This window comes from Crotalus tigris, unplaced genomic scaffold (genome assembly GCF_016545835.1).
Source record: "Crotalus tigris isolate CLP2741 ecotype Arizona unplaced genomic scaffold, ASM1654583v1 scf7180000019189.1338056, whole genome shotgun sequence".
Taxonomy (NCBI): domain Eukaryota; kingdom Metazoa; phylum Chordata; class Lepidosauria; order Squamata; family Viperidae; genus Crotalus; species Crotalus tigris.
In genome coordinates, this window is record NW_024097425.1 from 605,995 (window position 1) to 625,576 (window position 19,582).

General features: G+C 45.0%; 1 protein-coding gene and 1 long non-coding RNA gene across 2 annotated transcripts in view; one reads left to right on the forward strand and one right to left on the reverse strand.

Annotated features, from left to right (window-relative positions):
• Positions 1–11,262, forward strand: part of LOC120315976 — a 30,847-nt gene extending 19,585 nt beyond the window's left edge. Inside the window, exons 2-3 of the long non-coding RNA XR_005558832.1 lie at positions 5,539–5,755; positions 10,693–11,262. This is a non-coding gene — a long non-coding RNA (uncharacterized LOC120315976). The remainder of the gene's footprint in view (positions 1–5,538; positions 5,756–10,692) is intronic.
• LOC120315936 (zinc finger protein 30 homolog) overlaps positions 1–13,366 on the reverse strand; it is a 42,984-nt gene extending 29,618 nt beyond the window's left edge. The window contains exons 1-5 of the mRNA XM_039360985.1: positions 12,494–13,366; positions 10,623–10,749; positions 6,476–6,613; positions 5,580–5,705; positions 2,849–3,890 (exon numbers count right to left, since the gene is read on the reverse strand). Coding sequence (XP_039216919.1) covers positions 2,849–3,890; positions 5,580–5,705; positions 6,476–6,613; positions 10,623–10,749; positions 12,494–13,111 — 2,051 coding nt within the window. The 5' untranslated portion in view covers positions 13,112–13,366. The remainder of the gene's footprint in view (positions 1–2,848; positions 3,891–5,579; positions 5,706–6,475; positions 6,614–10,622; positions 10,750–12,493) is intronic.
• Positions 13,367–19,582: the final 6,216 nt, after the last annotated feature.

Here is a 19,582-nt window from a genome sequence, read left to right on the forward strand (position 1 = left end):
CTTGCTGATGGAAGGAGATTTGCACTCAAAATCTCACGATACATGGCCCCATTCATTCTTTCCTGTACACGGATCAGTCATCCTGGTCCCTTTGCAGAGAAACAGGCCCAAAGCATGCTTCACAGTAGGTATGGTGTTCTTTGGATGCAACTCAGCATTCTCTCTCCTCCAAACATGACGAGTTGTGTTTCTACCAAACAGTTCTACTTTGGTTTCATCTGACCATAGGACATTCTCCCAATCCTCTTCTGGATCATCCAAATGCTCTCCAGCAAACTTCAGACGAGCCCGGACATGTACTGGCTTAAACAGGGGGACACGTCTGGCACTGCAGGATCTGAGTCCCTGGAGGCGTAGTGTGTTACTGATGGTTGCCTTTGTTACGTTAGTCCCAGCTCTCTGCAGGTCATTCACTAGGTTTCCCCCATGTGGTTCTGGGATTTTTGCTCACCGTTCTTGTGATCATGTTGACCCCATGGGGTGAGATCTTGCGTGGAGCCCCAGATCAAGGAAGATTATCAGTGGTCTTGTATGTCTTCCATTTTCTAATTATTGCTCCCACAGTTGATTTCTGCACACCAAGCTGCTTGCCTATTGCAGGTCTACAATTTTGTTTCTGGTGTCCTTCGACAGCTCTTTGGTCTTCACCATAGTGGAGTTTGGAGTGTGACTGTTTGAGGTTGTGGACAGGTGTCTTTTATACTGATAACAAGTTCAAACAGGTGCCATTAATACAGGTAATGAGTGGAGGACAGAGGAGCCTCTTAAAGAAGAAGTTACAGGTCTGTGAGAGCCAGAAATCTTGTTTGTAGGTGACCAAATACTTATTTTCCACCATAATTTGCAAATAAATTCTTTCCAAATCAGACAATGTGATTGTCTGGATTTGTTTTCTCATTTTGTCTCTCATAGTTGAGGTCTACCTATGACGACAATTACAGGCCTCTCTCATCTTTTTAAGTGGGAGAACTTGCACAATTGGTGGCTGACTAAATACTTTTTTGCCCCACTATATATACGAATGCGTGAAAGTAAAAAGTTGAAGCTGTAATGTTATCTTGGACTGTGCTAAAAAAAGAGTCAGAAAATGCTTTTTTCTTCCCTTGTACCTCCTATTTTCTTTCCCCCCCTTTTTTCCTTCCCTTAATGTCCTATTTTTGTTTTTCTTTGTATTTTATACATAGATAAAATAATAAAAGCCTTGAGCAAATTGCACCACACTAAAAGAAGCTGCATGAACTTTCTAGGGGAAAAATGAGCTGTTAAAGAGAAAGGGACGAATCCACCAAAAGTTAAGGTGTATCGTAAGGCAAATGTTTTCGACCAATCGAAAACTGACGCAGTCTGTAGCATATATGAATACCTGTTTTGAGGGAATGTAGGAGGGGGGGTTGCTTTGTGATTCTGATCCCAAGTGTGAACTGTTCTGTGCAGAAATAAAGTTCTTAATGGGTTTCCACCCACCTCCGTGCGATTATTGGCTAAATTGCACCAGGTGAAATGAATCGCCCACCTCTGCGCTGTGCCAACGAGGCTTCGTCTGCCTGCCTTCTCCATAATAGCCCTGTGAGGTTGGTTGGGTTGAGGAGGAACTAGAACTCAGGTCTCCTGGTTTCTAGGCCAGCACTTTAGCCACTATATCAAACTGGCTCTCAATTTGTTCTAAGACATTTAAGTTCCAAACACACACCGCTTCCCTCTGACCCCATAGAAGCATTTGCTTTTTGTTCCTTAGAGAATTCACTGAACAATAGATCCACCCCTCCCCCCAAAACCAAAATCCCATGGAAACATTTCTCAATGGTTGCATTTTGAATGAATTATTGTTGTGACATATATATTGTACATTTAAAAAAAATTCCTTCTCACCCTATGGGTGATGTGTTTTCTTCAATCTCTGGTCCTCTATCAGAGGCCTGGGCATTTGAGGGTTCTGCCCAGGATCTTGGCTGTTCTTAAGCCTGCACTTTTTTGAAAGAGAGCTCTGGTGTTGTTCCTGAGATCTGTTGGAGCCATTATCCCAGCTTAGGAGTCACAGCCACAGGCACTCCTCCCACCACTGGGACCACTTTGATTTTCACTTTCCACATCTCTTCTTCCTTCTTTAGGCCTTGGTACTTCTCCAATTTCTCATACTCCTTCCAGATGTTGGTGTCATTTGGTACCCATACATATATCGCCATTACTGTCTTCTGTCCTTGTCCACTACCATGATGTCTGATTGGCTAGTACTTGCCAAAGTACCACAGGATCTTAGTCCTGTTATTTTCCATGACGTTCTGTTGACTCTCCCATCTGGACATAGAGGATCTGGCACATACAGTGTGCAGATGTTGCTGTACACAATGCCAATTACTTTGCTGGGCTGTTCAGAGTGTGCTGTTTCTGTGTGTCATAGAAACACACTGTGTTATATCTAGCCACTATGCGTTAGACTGTCTCTGAGGCCTCTCTGCATAGTCTGCATTTGTCTAGATAGTAGACCACTGCTTCTATGGGTCATGTACTAAGTGCCCGTTTTTGTGCTTCTATGATCAGTGCTTCAGTTGTGTTTCAATCTAGCCCTTTCCAACCACTGCTAGAACTATCTTCCTGAACATTTTCCCACAGATGAAGCACCCACAAAGACTTTCTTCTCAATAGATTTTCAGATGCTTATTTCTGGCAGAAGGAAAATGGAAGGATTTTCTCCTGTGTGAATTCCTTCATGTTTGATAGGCTTGTCTGTTGCAAAAGTTGCTCTTCCCCAAGTTTAGAGCATAGGCAATTTTTCTCTCCAGAGTGAATGACCTGATGTGTAATTAGGTTAGAACTGCGGGTGTTTCCTCAAGAGAGACATTTGTATGGCTTTTCTCCTGTGTGGACTTGCTGATGCTTATTTAGACAAGATTTCACCCGGAAGCTCTTCCCACATTCTTCACACTCAAAGGGCTTCTCACCTGTGTGGATCCTGTAATGTCCATGTAGATGGGATTTGATGTTGAATCTTTTGCCGCATTCAGGACAGCCATAAGGTTTCTCTCCAGTATGGAGACGTAAATGGACATTAAGGTTAGACTGTTGATGAAAACGTTTCCCGCACTGAACACACGGATATGGCTTTTCCCCGGTGTGGATCCTCTGGTGCGTAATAAGATGCGAAGGCCGATCAAAACCTTTCCCGCACTCAGAACAGGAAAAAGTCTTGTTCGATACTGTGATTTCTATAGGGGGCTTCCTACTCACAATTTTAATTATTTTTTCTGCTTCAGGAGCTGCATAAACGCGTGTCCCTTCTGGCAATATTGCTCGGGGACCCTCTGATTTGATCTCAGATGGTCTGGAGAGCTTGGCAGCTCCTGTATGGGTTCGTTGGTGCTTATTTAGGGAAGATTTGACACGGAAACTCTTCCCACAATCTTCACATTCATAAGGCTTCTCCCCTGTGTGTATCCTATAGTGCCCATGTAAATGTGATTTGATACTAAATCTTTTCCCGCAATCGGGGCAGCCATATGGTTTCTCTCCAGTATGAACTCTTAGGTGGACATTTAGATTGGACTGCTGGTCGAAGCATTTCCCGCACTCAATACATGGATATGGCTTTTCTCCCGTGTGGATCCTCTGGTGTTTAATTAAGTTGGAGCGGCGATCAAAACTTCTCCCACATTCAGAACAGGGATAATTTCTTTTTGATACAGTAGAACCTATTTGGGAGCTACTGCTGGGCATTTTCTCGTCAGCCTGAGAAGCTCGTATCAGCTCCAGGAATAACACCTGCCGTTTTCTGGATTTGACCTCCACTGGTTCAGAAATTTTGGGATCAAAGAACACATCCCACTGTGTTGGCTCCTGAAGTTGCTCTGCTCCAAACTCTTCTTGATGAATTTTTTTTCTGGTAGGCAGGTTTTCTGCAAGAACAACAAAGTTTTGAAGACAGAGACAAAAGAAGTACAGTCTTGGTTTCAATAGGAAGATCCTGGTAGTTAATCTGTGATGCAAAATTATCCTTGCCAGCAACATAATGACAACAAATGATATTGGCACAGACATTATTTTTTTGGCAATCATTAAAAAAAATAAGGTCTGCAGGAGCTGCCAACATATAAATGGAAATAACTTTTCCTAACTTGACTTTCCAGCTCACTCCAGAGACCAATGGCCTTGGGTGCATGAGAGGTTGGTAACTACAGTTCAAAAATATCTAAGATACAAGAATGGGAAAGGATGGCCACTAATGGTTGAAAGGATCTCCCAAGAATTCTTAAGGCCATGTTCATTCATTTGTTTTTTTCTGGGAGGCTGACTTTCTGCAAGGAAATCAAAGATAATCTGTTTTGAAGACAGAGGCAAAAGAAGTAACAAGGGAATGGCCAGCAAAGCCAGAAAAGGAAAAAAATGTGGACTTGGTTTCAATACCAAACTTTGAATTATTCCTTAACATTCTTTAATTATGGAAAAAACACCATTATTTGGATTCAGGCCTGAAATGCGATATGATAGTTTGATTTCTAGGCTATTTAATTCACTATCAGTAGTCCTCAACTTATGACTGGTCCTAATGACAGTTGAAATTTATGACAGACTTCAAGAAAGGTAATAAGGACCCATTCTCAAAGTCTCAACTGTTACACACACACACACACAGTATGCTATTCTACCCCATAGTCACGATTGTATTTTGGCTGCTTTTCAACCAGGTGGTATTTACAACAGCTTGCAGAGGCCCACAGTCAGGTTTCTAAACATTTGGCCTGAAACGCTTGGCTAATTCAGTTAAACCACCATTCTTTCTTCACCTATTTTTAGTATGCCATCCCATTTATTTATTTTGTAAAATTTATATAGCTGCCTACTCACTCACAGTGACTCTAGGCGGCTTACAGAAAATAAAAACACAATGTAGAAGGAATATAATAGAGAAAAATAAAATGATACTATAACCCCTCACTCCCCCTCAGCGACAACACACACCGCTATCAGCCATTTAATGGGCTCCATCCCATTCTAGATTCTCCAAGCCCACTGGCAAAATGGCATCTTCAGGGCCTTACAAAAGTGTTAGAGTGTGGGGTCCAGTCTAATTTCTGAAGGAATAATATTCCAAAGGGAGGGAGCCTCATGGAGAAGGCCTTTCTTCTGGGTCCCGCCAGATGTACCTCCTTAGGGGATGGGACCCGCAACATTCCTTGCCTCCCTGCTCTAGTGGGTTGGGTGGATGTGACTGGCAAGAGAGGGTCCCTAGTCCCAAGCCATGAAGGGAACTATCAAAAATGAACAGTATAGTACAAAAATACCTCACTTCAGCTGACATTCTAGATTCAGAGGTAATAACAAGGATAGAAAATAGGTGGAAAAAATGAATTGTGATGGCACTGGAATATTTTCAAGAACACTGGAAAACTGCTGGGCTACCCCCAGGAATGCCAAATAGGCATGGCCTGCAGAGCATATTCGGTTCCAGAAGGCTTATGTTTTGCTCATTCAAATTGGAGAAGGAACCCAGATCTGTCTTAACAGTGTCATCTGTCCTCTTTCTTCCCACACTCATCTTCCCAGATGGCTTCAAAAACTCAAAACCCCTAACCCTAACAGCTCACCTGGAGAAGAATCCCTCAGATGACTCCTTTTCTCAAACTCCTGAATCATCCCATCTCTTCCGATCTGGAAGATCATGTCAGATTCACCATTACGGAGGCAGTCATATGGATATTGGGGTGGCAATTCTAAAATAAGGAAAAAAGTGAAGCCAGAGGAAATATTGGAAACCATGCAGGTAAAAAGACTATTACTAGATGTCTAAAAGTCATCAAAATCTAAAGCTTTACCTTCAACGATGACCAGTTTTTGTCAGGCTAATTCAACATATTACCATGCTGGAGCTGGCTAGGATTGATTTAGGGGCAACATCCAAGTCCTTCTGGGATGTTTTGCTGGCTACTATATTCTCAGTGGGTCTAATTATCTCACATTTTTGGTTAGCGGTCCAAATGTGTGCAACTTTCTGTGGTTTGCAGACATGAGACTTACCTTATTGGGTGGAGTTTAGATTTACTGGAACTTAAGAGTTAGGGCAGCTGCAATGGGCCAATTAAAATGGGCAAAGAGGGCTGCTGAATCGGAATGGACATCCCGCAGATTCTGCTGAGGGAATCCACTGGAATGGTTCAGTGGTTATTGTGAGCCCTCAGAAACACGTCTCTGATTTTGTACAGCCAACCCAAGTCCCTGACAGTGGGAAGTAATGAAATCAGTAGGGCAACAGTTAAGTTAATGGGGGGGAAAGGAAAAAGTCCACCAGAACACGAGCTAAACTGTATGCACTAAAGTAATAACATTGTGGACAGTCAGATCAATGTTGTATCTTCCAACTGCCATGGGTCTGGATGTGGGATAGTTGATTCAAAGTGCTTGACTTTGAAAAAACAAAGTAACATATGTAACCTAATAAGACTTAAAAGAAGTGGATTCTTTTGTTACAGAAAGACCTTCTCACCAACCACTGTTATGTCCTCCCAATTCACAACTCCTTCAACAATAGAGTCTTTTCCTTTGAATGTCTCAAGATCAGCTATCTGTGACTCTTCGTCCCAGTCGGGCTGGAGACTCGGATCTGGCTTGGAAATCAAAAGCTCTAGAGCAAGAGAAAGAAACATAACAAAAGAGAGGAAGATTATTGATTTTCTTTATAGCTACAGTCAGTTCCAGAAATATTGGGACATCGACACAATTCGAACATCTTTGGCTCTATACACCACCACAATGGAGTTGGAATGAAACAAACACAATGTGCTTTAACTGCAGACTGTCAGCTTTAATTTGAGGGTATGTACATCCAACGCAGGTGAACGGGGTAGGACTTACAGCAGTTTGCACATGTGCCTCCCACTTGTTAAGGGACCAAAGGTAATGGGACAGAATAATAATCATAAATCAAACTTTCCCTTCTTAATACTTGGTTGCAAATCCTTTGCAGTCAATCACAGCCTGAAGTCTGGAACGCATAGACATCACCAGATGCTGGGTTTCATCCCTGGTAATACTCTGCCAGGCCTCTACTGCAACTGTCTTCAGTTCCTGCTTGTTCTTGGTGCATTTTCCCTTCAGTTTTGTCTTCAGCAAGTGAAATGCATGCTCAATGGGATTCAGGTCAGGTGATTGACTTGGCCATTGCATAACATTCCACTTCTGTCCCTTCACAAACTCTTTGGTTGCTTTTGCAGTATGCTTTGGGTCATTGTCCATCTGCACTGTGAAGCGCCGTCCAATGGGTTCTGCAGCATTTGGCTGAATGTGAGCAGATAATATTGCCCGAAACACTTCAGAATTCATCCTGCTGCTTTTGTCAGCAGTCACATCATCAATAAATACAAGAGAACCAGTTCCATTGGCAGCCATACATGCCCACGCCATGACACTATCACCACCATGCTTCACTGATGAGGTGGTATGCTTAGGATCATGAGCAGTTCCTTTTCTTCTCCATACTCTTCTCTTCCCATCACTCTGGTACAAGTTGATCTTGGTCTCATCTGTCCATAGGATCTTGTTCCAGAACTGTGAAGGCTTTGTTAGATGTTGTTTGACAAACTCTAATCTGGCCTTCCTGTTTTTGAGGCTCAGGGAGGACCAGAGATCTCTTCAAGAAAATTGGAGATATGAAGGGAACGTTTCATGCAAAGATGGGCATGATAAAGGACCAAAATGGCAGGGACCTAACAGAGGCAGAAGAGATTAAGAAGAGATGGCAAAACTACACAGAAGAACTATACAAGAATGAGCTTAATGTCCCGAATAACCACAATGAGATGGTCACTGACCTCAAACCAGATATCCTAGAATGTGAAGTGAAATGGGCCTTGGAAAATCTGAGCAACAACAAAGCTAGTGGAGGTGACAGTATTCTAGCTGAGCTATTCAAAATCTTAAAAGACGATGCAGTAAAAGTGCTACACTCAATTTGCCAGCAAATTTGGAAAACTCAACAGTGGCCACAGGATTGGAAAAGGTCAGTTTACATTCCAATTCCAAAGAAAGGCAATGCCAAAGAATGTTCAAACTATCGCACTATTGCTCTCATTTCACATGCTAGTAAAGTTATGCTTAAAATCCTACAAGCTAGACTCCAGCAGTATGTGGATCAAGAACTACCAGAAGTACAAGCAGGATTTCGAAGAGGCAGAGGAACTAGAGATCAAATTGCCAACATAAGCTGGATCATGGAGAAAGCTAGGGAGTTTCAGAAAAACATCTACTTCTGCTTCATTGACTATGCAAAAGCCTTTGATTGTGTGGATCACAACAAATTGTGGCAAGTTCTTAAAGAGATGGGAATACCAGACCATCTCATTTGTCTCTTGAGAAACCTATATGCGGGTCAAGAGCAACAGTGAGAACTGGACACGGAATCACTGATTGGTTCAAAATTGGAAAAGGAGTCTGGCAAGGCTGTATACTGTCGCCCTGCCTATTTAACTTATATGCAGAGCACATCATGAGAAAGGCAGGGCTAGATGAAACAAAAGTTGGAATTAAGATTGCCGGGAGAAATATCAACAACCTAAGATATGCAGATGATACCACTCTAATGGCAGAAAGTGAAGAGGAACTAAAGAGCCTCTTGATGCAGGTGAAGAAGGAGAGTGCAAAAGTTAGCTTGAAACTCAACATTAAGAAAACCAAAATCATGGCATCCAGCCCTCTCAATTCCTGGCAAATATATGGGGAAGAAATGGAGGTAGTGACAGATTTTATTTTTCTGGGCTCAAAGATCACCTCAGATGGGGACTGCAGCCAAGAAATTAAAAGACGCTTGCTCCTGGGGAGGAAAGCTATGGCAAATCTAGACAGCATACTAAAAAGCAGAGACATCACCCTGCCAACAAAAGTGCGTATAGTCCCGGCCATGGTTTTCCCAGTTGCAATGTATGGCTGTGAAAGTTGGACCATAAGAAAGGCTGAGCGCCAAAGAATTGAGGCATTTGAACTATGGTGCTGGAGAAGACTCCTGCGAGTCCCTTGGACTGCAAGGCGTTCAAACCGGTCAGTCCTAGAAGAGATCAACCCCGACTGCTCTTTAGAAGGCCAGATCATGAAGTTGAAACTCAAATACTTTGGCCACCTAATGAGAAGGAAGGACTCACTGGAGAAGGGCCTAATGCTGGGAAAGATTGAGGGCAATAGAAGAAGGGGACGACAGAGAATGAGATGGCTGGATGGAATCACTGAAGCAATAGGTGTGAACTTAAATGGACTCCAGAAAATGGTAGAGGACAGGAAGACCTGGAAGAACGTTGTCCATGGGGTCGCGATGGGTCGGACACGACTTCGCAATTAACAACAACAACAATGGTTTACATCTTGTGAACCCTCTGTATTCACTCTGGTGAAGTCTCCTCTTGATTGTTGACTTTGACACACATACACCTACCTCCTGGAGAGTGTTCTTGATCTGGCCAACTGTTGTGAAGGGTGTTTTCTTCACCAGAGAAAGAATTCTTTGGTCATCCACCACAGTTGTTTTCCGTGGTCTCCCGGGTCTTTTGGTGTTGCTGAGCTTACTGGCGTGTTCCTTCTTTTTGAGAATGTTCCAAACAGTTGTTTTGGCCACACCTAATGTTCTTGCTATCTTGTTGATGGGTTTGTTTTGTTTCTTCAGCCTAATGATGGCTTGCTTCACTGATAGTGACAGCTCTTTGGATCTCATCTTGAGAGTTGACAGCAACAGATTCCAAATGCAAACAGCACACTTGAAATGAACTCTGGGCCTTTTATCTGCACATTGTAATTGGGGTAATGAGGGAATATCACACACCTGGCCATGGAATAGCTGAGAAGCCAATTGTCCCATTACCTTTGGTCCCTTAACAAGTAGGAGGCACATACACAAACTGCTATAAATCCTACCCCGTCCACCTGAGTTGGATGTACATACCCTCAAATTAAAGCTGAAAGTCTGCAGTTAAAGCACATTGTGTTTGTTTCATTCCAACTCCATTGTGGTGGTGTATAGAGCCAAAGATGTTCAAATTGTGTCGATGTCCCAATATTTCTGGACCTGACTGTATATAACGCAATAAAGTGTCTTATCCAAGGGCAGGCTTGGTAATTAGCTAGCTCAGAATTCTAATACAGGAACACCTCATAAAGGTTCATAGGTGACAGATTGGAGTCCAATTTCTTTTCTTTTTTTTATAGTGCCCTGATCAGAATATTGTTTTTCTTAATTGTTTCTCTGGTACTATTTCCTGCATGGTGCAAAATGATACTGAACCTCTTGGTCATCTCTGAGTTGTTTGTGGGAAAACAACCAAGTTCAGAGAATACAAAGAACCAAATAACTTAGAATTGATCACTAGTGTAGTGTAAGTTAAAGCGCTGGACTAGATTTGGGAAGAACCAGGTTAAAGTCCACGCTAAGACATGGAAACCTCAGGGAACCCTGCATCTGTCCTTTCTCAGCTCAATCTAACACAAAGGTCTGCTTTAGAGATAAAACGGATTCCCAAGTAAAATGTAATTTGCTCCCGGATTATTACATTTGCTTAATAAATAATAAAAACTCGCAAGGTCCGTTGTATAAGCAAAATGGAGTTGACAGCTTCAGAAAAGATTCCATGATCTTACAGGAATGGGAACATTACCTAAAGAGGTTATGTTTTCAGAATTTTCTTGCAGGACGGTGTAATACAATATTCTTTGCTCCTCATTTAGAAGGTCCCACTCCTCTTGGGTGAAGTATACAGCCACATCCTGGAATGCCACAGGACACTAGAAGAGGAAGAACATTGAATAAATGAACGTCTACTATTCTGATGATTGATAACCATGCCATTTAGCAAAAATATTCAATAATAAAACCTGCTGCATCTTGAATTTTTAATTCCATAGCTAAGTTTATATAAAGCTGTCCGGTAATGTTGAAGCAAGGGCTCCCCTAACAAGTAGCAGGGTACAGATTAGAAATGTAACCATACGCCTACAACTGGGATACAACTTACTGTTTTAACTTGTGGTTCTGATTTGTGGTTCAGCAAGCTATAGAAAACAAGCCACTCACTTATGTCTTAATCCAATGGCCTGGTTAAGATAACAGAGCTATAAGATGTTATATGATAGGATATAGGATACTAACCCAGGATTTGTAATTAGGAAGGTCTGAACCAAGATATTGGGGTGTATTTTATATATGTAGCTCTCCAAGTAAGAACAGGCTTTCCTAGAAAGTTGGGAACTGTTATCAAGGGAAATAAGTGTTTAGCCTTCCCTCTTTCTACTGCCCACTCCATTTGTACCCTATTGCAGGACAAATTCAGATGGATCCAGAATCCAGCCCACCAGAGACCCTTTCTTGCTTTACCAGTGCTTGTGGAAATGTAAAAAAGTACATGAAACATATTATCATTTATGGTGGACATGCCCAGTTGCGAAAAAATACTGGACTACAATAAGAAGATGGATTGAAGAAATAATAGACCAACCCGTAGACTGGAAACCAGAGATCTTTTTGCTGGGTATTTTAAACAGAAAATATAGTAAAGAAATATGGTACTTAATTTTACATATAATAACGGCGGCAAGAATAGCATATGCACAGTGCTGGAAAAATGAGAATATACCATCAGAGGAAGAAGTGATAAGAAAAATCCTGGACTGTGCTGAGATGGACAAATTAACAAAAGAGATAAAAGAAGACGTAGAGTACTATATAACATGGAACAAATGGTATGACTGATTGGAGACTAGAAATAATAGAGAATAAATATGGAAAGGTCAAAAGTGAAAATATGTGTATAATAATGTATAATAATATTATGAATTATTCTTAGTAAGAAGTAGAATATGAAGGAAGAAAAATGTAAAAAAGAAACAACGGGGCAATAAGGACAAATATTCTAAAGAAGAATAAGGAGGGAAATGTAAATAATAGAAGATTACCATTACATAATTGCTGTTAAAAAAGGGGGGAGGAGTGTATACTGTGTGTGTATGTGTGTTATGTTTTGCTTTGTTTTGTTGGTTAAAAATAAAATAAAATTAAATTAAAAAAAATGTAACCATACGCCTACAACTGGGATACAACTTACTGTTTTAACTTGTGGTTCTGATTTGGCAAGCCATAGAAAACAAACCACTCACTTATCTTAACCAGGCCATTGGATTAAGACATAACAGAGCTATAAGATGTCATGTGATCCTAGGATACTAACCCAGGATTTGTAATTAGGAAGGTCTGAACCAAGATATTGGGGTGTATGTTATATCTGTAGCTCTCCAAGTAAGAACAGGCTTTCCTAGAAAGTTAAGAACTGTTATCAAGGGAAATAAATTTTTAGCCTTCCCTCTTTCTACTGCCCACTCCATTTGTACCCTATTGCAGGACAAATTCAGATGGATTCAGAATCCAGCCCACCAGAGACCCTTTCTTGCTTTACCAGTGCTTGTGATCAGAGGAACAACAACATTTCTAGCATTAGACCAAGAATCAGGGTCCCTTTCTTATCAACAAGAATACCTGTTGCTCCAGGTAAGCTTCAGCCAGCTGAGCTGCCTCCTGGCTGCTACCTGGCTTCCTGGCTCTCACCCAAGCCTGCATTCCCAAAGGAAGCACATGCAGAAACTGCTCCAAGATGACCACGTCCACAATCTGTCCCTTGGTGCGGTCCTGCGGTCTTAGCCATCTCTGAGCGGCCTCTCCCAGCTGGAACAGAGTCTGCCAGGGACTTTCTCCCAAAGGAAGAGCATCCAAGCGAAACCTCTGCCTGTTGTACTCCTCAATGTCTTTGAGCAGGGCATCCGTGTCCATCTTGACCTCCCCAGGGATGCCAACCGGTTCCTCTTTCCCAACGCAATGGGCTTCTGGAGTTTTCATGGATGCTGTCCAAACAGATCTTCTTCTACACCAGCCACCCAGTTGATTCACTGGGGCCCATGAAATTGCTTCCTCTGCTGGGATTTGGGAAAGTAGAAACGTCTGTGGGTCCATCTCAAAAGAAACTTTGCAACTAGTTTTAGGAGAAAAGGAAAATACATCTGACTTATTGGGCACACTGAGAACAAACATAGCAAAGGGAATGAAAAATTGAATCCATGATAAGCAAAAGCAAGATACAAGGCATGTAAAATACTTCATAAGTGACTGAGTGGGGTGGGCAGAGAGAAGCGTAGACACACCCTGGATGCTTTGTCTATTCTGCCCCTGTCCAAAGTGAAATATCACCACAATCTGCTAATTCTGCTACCTTGTTTCCCCTGTACGTAAGAGGGCCCGGCTGCTTGGTATCCAGTGCTGCCTGGAGCTCCCCTGTCTATATGATGTTCTCTCTAGAGAGAAAAACTGATTTTGCAACGCAGATTTTTTTTTCTATACTCAGAAATCTCCATCCAGTTCTCTCTTTCCAGATTGGAGAAAAAAGCTGGTCAGCAAAGCCGGGACTCAAATGAAACCCCGGGCGTTGTGCTTGTCAACCCCTCCACCGCCACCCTCTTCTCTGACTGCCCTGCAACCCGGCCAATTTCTCTGCTGGTGGGAGAGACTCCGCGAGGCTATGAATGACTACACAAAGAAGGACTTGCAGGCGGGAGGCTGGGCAAATGAAAGGAGGGGGACACCCCCCCGTTTTCTATCTGCTCAGCCACGTGTCAAGAAGCCTTTTTAGCCGAATATCTAGAGAAGGCAAAGACTTCTTACTTTAGGGTTAAGACAAAAAGGAGAAAGAGGTCTCTGCTAGACCTCCTTGCATCCAAATAGGACGGTCGTGCAGCGGAGCAAAATCACCGCAACTTCCCAATAACCCGGAAAACAAAACAGGAACCTTGCATGATGTTCGCAGCGAAGAGGAAAGCTAGCAGGTACTTCGGGACTAGCCAAGAAAAAGCCGAGAGCCCTCTCGTGGGCAAAGGAAAGAAACGTTTTCTAGTTTTGCCTCTGCTGAGTTACACAAACCGCTTTCCACCCATGATCCTTCAGTGGGCAGAGGGCTTTATTTGCTTGGCATAGAGCAGCGTTTCCCAAACTTGGCAAAGTTAAGAATTCTGGGAATTGAAGTCCGCACGTCTGAGAGTTTTAGTAAGATTGAGAAACACTGGTTTGGAGGCCTCCGTGGTGCGCGCGTGGCAAATCAAGGCAGATAATCAGCAGTGACCCCACCCAAACTTCGCCCTGTTTCCTTCTGTCCCTCTGTTGAGAGTCACGTGTATCTTTAAAAAAAAGAGAATACCTTATGTCGCGACGCTGCTTTGGGCATTCAGATGAATGCATGAAATCCTGCAAGCACCACTGCATTGCGCACCCTGTACTGTAGTGAGCGAAGGTGCCCCGTTGGGTACTTTATCTCCATCTACCAAATTATTTCCTTTCAGGTGTGGAATAAAGGAGGGATCACTTGGCAGCTGCTTTCCATCTCCATTATTATGCCATGATTTACAGCAGTGTTTCCCAAGCTTGACAATTTTAAGGCATGAGGACTTCAACTCCCAGAATTCCACTGCCAGCAACGCTGGCTGTGGAATTCTGGGAGTTGAAGTCCACATGCCTTAAAATTGTCAAGTTTGGGAAACACTGGTCTAGGGTGCATATAGATTACGCTGGGCCCTTTCAGGGGCAATTCTTCCTGGTTGTCATTGACAGCCATTCTAAATGGCTAGAGGTTGTTCCTGTTTCCTCCACCACTACTGCCAGGACCATCCAGGTGTTGAGAGGAATTTTTGCATCACACGGCTTTCCAGATGTTCTGGTTTCCAACAATGGTCCCCAATTTACTTCTTCTGAGTTCCAGGCTTGACATCGGCTCCTTTCCACCCATCCTCCAACGGAATGGCTGAGAGAATGGTGCGCACTACCAAAGATGCCCTCAAGAAACTGACTTATGGTAACTGGCATCACAGGTTAGCAGATTTCCTTCTCGCACACCGCACTACACCATACACTGCCACGGGGAAGAGCCCTGCTGAACTCCACTGGGGTCGCCGCCTCATCACCAAGCTGGACAGGTTGCACCCTGACAGGGTGGCTTCAAAGGTGTCATAACCGCGGACACCTGATTTAAAGAATAGGCTGAATCTAGTGTTGAAGGAAAAGTAAGGTGACCAACCGTCCTCCTTTAGGGAGTACAGTCCTCCTTTTGTAGGTTCTGTCCTCCCTCGAAAAGTGTCCTCCTACATGTCCTCCTTTTCAATATTTGAAGACTAATCTGCAGGGCTTTTTTTCCATCAGAACGCTCAGAATGGCGTTCCGGCACCTTTTTATGTTTTTTTTTCCAACTTTTGCATGAGCTGTGCTACTCCGGCTATTGGCTTTCGAAAGCCACTAGGAATTGCTGCTGAGCACGCCAAAACACCCGGCTGGCAAACTTTGTACATGCAAGCTATCTGTATTACTGTTGCAATGAATAAAATGTTTCTTTTATTTACGATATTTTTTTCTTCAATTTATTTATGTCCTCCTTTTCATGGTAAAAAAAGTTGGTCATCTTAGGAAAAGTCTTCCTCATGGTTCAGTCCAAGCTGGGAATAAACAACATGGCAACTGCTTTAGAAAGAAGGTTGCCGTTTATTGAAGAGGAGAGCCAAACAGGAAGATGGCTCTTGAAGAAAAAGAGCGAGAACACATGTGGGGAGTGGGTTTTTATACCTTCTTAAGCCTTTTATTTGGAGTTGTTCCTGTGGCATGAACTTTGACCTGAGTCTGAGTGTGCCTTTCTGGTATTCTGACGGTGGTGGGTTAATCCCATTATGTCCCAAAGGTCAATCCTGCTGACAAACCACAGTCCTAGATCGTCCAGAATGAGGGTCAGGAACGCAGGAACTTGGTGCACATTAGCAATTTTATTTACTAACTAACAAAGTAAGCACTGGGGATAACTTCTCCCCAGAGCTCTTTATAGTGTGTCCACGCCCATATCCCCACCCTCCACCCACAAACCACCATCCGATTAATTATCCTTATAACCCCACCCCTGTGCCCTAACCGCCCTCCCGGTGCAGCCCCACCCCCCATGGTCCAGCGTCCGCCTGCCTGCTGTTGCTGCCGCATGTCTGCTGCCTTCAGTTGCAATGGTAAGTTTATGTGCTTAGTTGCTGGCCAGTCCTTTCCAGCCATACAGATAGTAATGTGCGCCTCCTGTGCGCCTCCTCCCCTTCTAGGGCCGCGCTGGGGTTGGCTTGTTGCTGGGGAGGGTGCTCCGGGTCGGCTGCGGGACCCTCCACTGCGTCGGAGAGAGACCGCACACCGCCCGACATGTCCAGCCGCTCCCCGTCTCCCTGCTGGCCGGCAGTATCCAAAACTGGCTGGGAGGCCGTCGGCCGTTCCTGCGCTCCCAGCTGGCCGGCGGGATGGGGCAATCCGGTCCCAGAACCTGTCGGCCGTTCCTGTGTTCTCAGCTGGCTGGCGAGGTGTTGCAGTCCGGTTCCGGCACCCTCTGCGGCGCTGGGAAGAAGCCCCACGCCGCCCGACGCTGCCGGTTCCTCCCCGCCTCCCAGCTAGGCGGCGGGACGCCTCGCAGCCGCGGCGCCTTCTCCAGCGTCCAGGGCTGGCCGGGAGGCGGCAGGCTGCTTCCCTGCTGCCGGTTCCTCCCCGCCTCCCAGCTGAGCAGCGGGGCATCTTGCAGCCGCGGCGTTGAGGACTGGCCGGGAGGCTGTAAGTTGTTTCCCTCCTCCCGGCGGGCGGTTGCGACAGTGCGGGCTGGCTCCAGCTCGGCGTGTTGGTGGGGGTGGGGTTGTTTGCTCATTCCCCCCCACCGAATGGCAAGCCCCTTGGGGCTTGACATGCGGCTCCCCCTACCACGTCCTCACCTGCAAGAAAATGACAAGAGAGTGAGTTTGCTCGGTTGTGTTGTGCCTGGCCCGGTTTCTCCGGCCAGCGCTTGTGGAAAGCCCGTATGAGTCGTGGGGCATGCACGTCCCCCTCCCCCACCCAGGACGCGTCCGACAGGGGATATCCCTTCCATTGGACAAGGTACTGCAATCGGCCCCGTCTCATTCGGGAGTCGATTATCTCCTGTACCTCATACTCTTCCCCAATGACTGGTCCAGGCCCCTTAGCACCCACAGCGGGTCCTTGTACTAACTTCAACAAGCTACTGTGAAACACCGGGTGCACTTTTCCTAGAAGGGGGGGTAGCCTCAGACGTGCTGTGACTGGGTTGATTACTTTGACCACTTGAAAGGGACCTACATATTTTGGGCCTAATTTCTTATTAGGTACCGGCAACCTAAGATATTTTGTCGATAAGTAGACCCAATCCCCCACTTTAAAGGGTGGGTGGTCAGTTCTTTTCTTATCAGCCTGATTTTTGGTGGTTGCCTCTGCTCTTTGTAGAGCGTCCTTTATTACTCCCCAAAGTCCTGTTAGTCGCGTCATCCACGCTTGGGGCGTGTACACGTTACCCGTCTTGTCGGACCACTCCGGAAAGGGGACAAACTCCACCCCGTTCACCACCCGGAATGGAGCGAACCCGGTACTACTATGTATGGTGTTGTTGTACGCCACCTCAGCGAATGGCAGTAAATCCGCCCAGTCAGTTTGCTGGAAGGTGACGTAACTACGTAAGTACCGCTCAATCATAGCATTTGCCCTTTCCGCGGCACCGTTGGTAGACGGGTGGTAGGCCGAACTAAGACCTTGAGATGATCCAATTAAGGTTAGGAATGTACGCCAGAATTGGGCTGTGAACTGTACTCCTCTGTCCGAAATGATACGTCGTGGCACGCCGTGTAGTCGGTAAACATGCTCTACGAACATTCTGGCTAGCCGCTGCGCCGACGGCAACCCTTTACATGGGATGAAATAGGCCTGTTTCGAGAAGAGATCGATTACGGTCCATATTACCGTGTAGTTGCGGCTTGAGGGTAACTCTACAATAAAGTCCATTGCGATCTCTTCCCAGGGTTGTCGTGGATCTGCTACTTTTTGTAGTAGGCCCATCAGCTTTCCCGCTCGAGGCTTCGCGGTAGCACAGATGTGACAGGCTTTGACATATGTTTCCACGTCTGGTTTTAGGCGGGGCCACCAAAATTGCCGTCGAATGTGATGGAGGGTTTTCAGGAAGCCGAAATGTCCTGCTTGCTTGGAGTCGTGGCATCTCTTAAGGACAACTGAGAGTAATTTTTCAGGGACATAGAGTTTGTCGGCTTTCCATGCTAGCCCATCCCTTTGGGTTAGTAGGCCTGGATGGTTCTGTAACCACTTATGTACTACAGCCTCCCGCAACTCTGGTAGTGTAACGGTGGTCGTCTTTATGCCTGCTACCCTGTGAGTACAGGTAGGGATTAATGCCTGTACAACCTCCTCTCGATCACTATGGTACTGGGGAAGGCGGGATAATGCATCTGCAAGAAAATTTTTTCCTCCCGGTACATATTTCAGAGTAAACCAGAACCGAGTAAAATATTGGGCCCACCGGACGTGTTTTGGTGATAAACTCCGTGGTTTCTGTAGCGCTTCAAGGTTTCGGTGATCAGTCCACACCTCAAATGGATGAGGGGAGCCTTCCAGCAAGTGCCGCCAGGTCATTAAAGCCCATTTGACTGCATATGCTTCCTTTTCCCAAATGGCCCATCCGCGCTCTGTCGCAGTGAATTTACGAGACGTATATGCGCACGGCCGTAGCAACTCTTGTTGGTTTGGTTGGAGTAGGACGGCCCCTACAGCTACGTCGCTCACGTCAGCCTGGACAATGAATGGAGCATCGGGGTTTGGATGGAGCAATATCGGCTCCTTCGCAAAAAGCGCTTTAAGTTCCTCGAATGCTTTCTGGCAGGCTATAGTCCATCCTACTGGCTGGCCAGGTCGTGGCTTACCTTTCAGGTGTTTTGTTTTTAATAGTTCTGTTAAAGGGTGAGCCACACCAGCAAACGACGGAATAAATTGCCGGTAGAAATTGGCGAACCCGAGGAAACTTTGTAACTGCCTTCGGGTGGTAGGAGCCTGCCAATCGAAAACTGCTTTAACCTTAAGTGGATCCATTTCCACTCCTGCTGCTGATATGCGATAGCCCAAATAGTCCAACTGCGTACGATGAAACTCGCATTTGGATAACTTGACATACAATTTTGCCTCCAATAGTTTCTCTAATACCTGTCATACCAAGGCAACATGCTCCTCCATAGTTGTGGTATAAATCAGGATGTCATCAAGGTAGATGAGGACCCCCCGATAAAGGTGTTCGTGCAATACTTGGTTTATTAATTGCATGAAGACGGTGGGGGCCCCCTGTAGCCCAAAGGGCATAACATGGTACTGGAAACTCCCCAGGGGACAATTAAATGCCATCTTCCATTCATCCCCCCGTCGTATTCGTATGCGGTAATACGCCTCCCGCAGATCTAGTTTGGTAAATAGCCTCCCTTCCCCTAATTGGGCCAGTAGGTCTTTCATAAGGGGGAGTGGGTATAAATGCTCCACGCACACAGCATTCAATCCCCGAAAGTCAACACAGAGACGTAATGATCGGTCTTTTTTTTCTCGGAACAATACAGGGGCCGCAACTCGTGATCGAGCTGGTTGGATGAAGCCTCGTGCCAGGTTCACATCAATGAACCGTCGCAGTTCTTCCAATTCGGGTGTCATGGCATACATCTGAGGTTTTGGAAGTCTAGCCCCAGG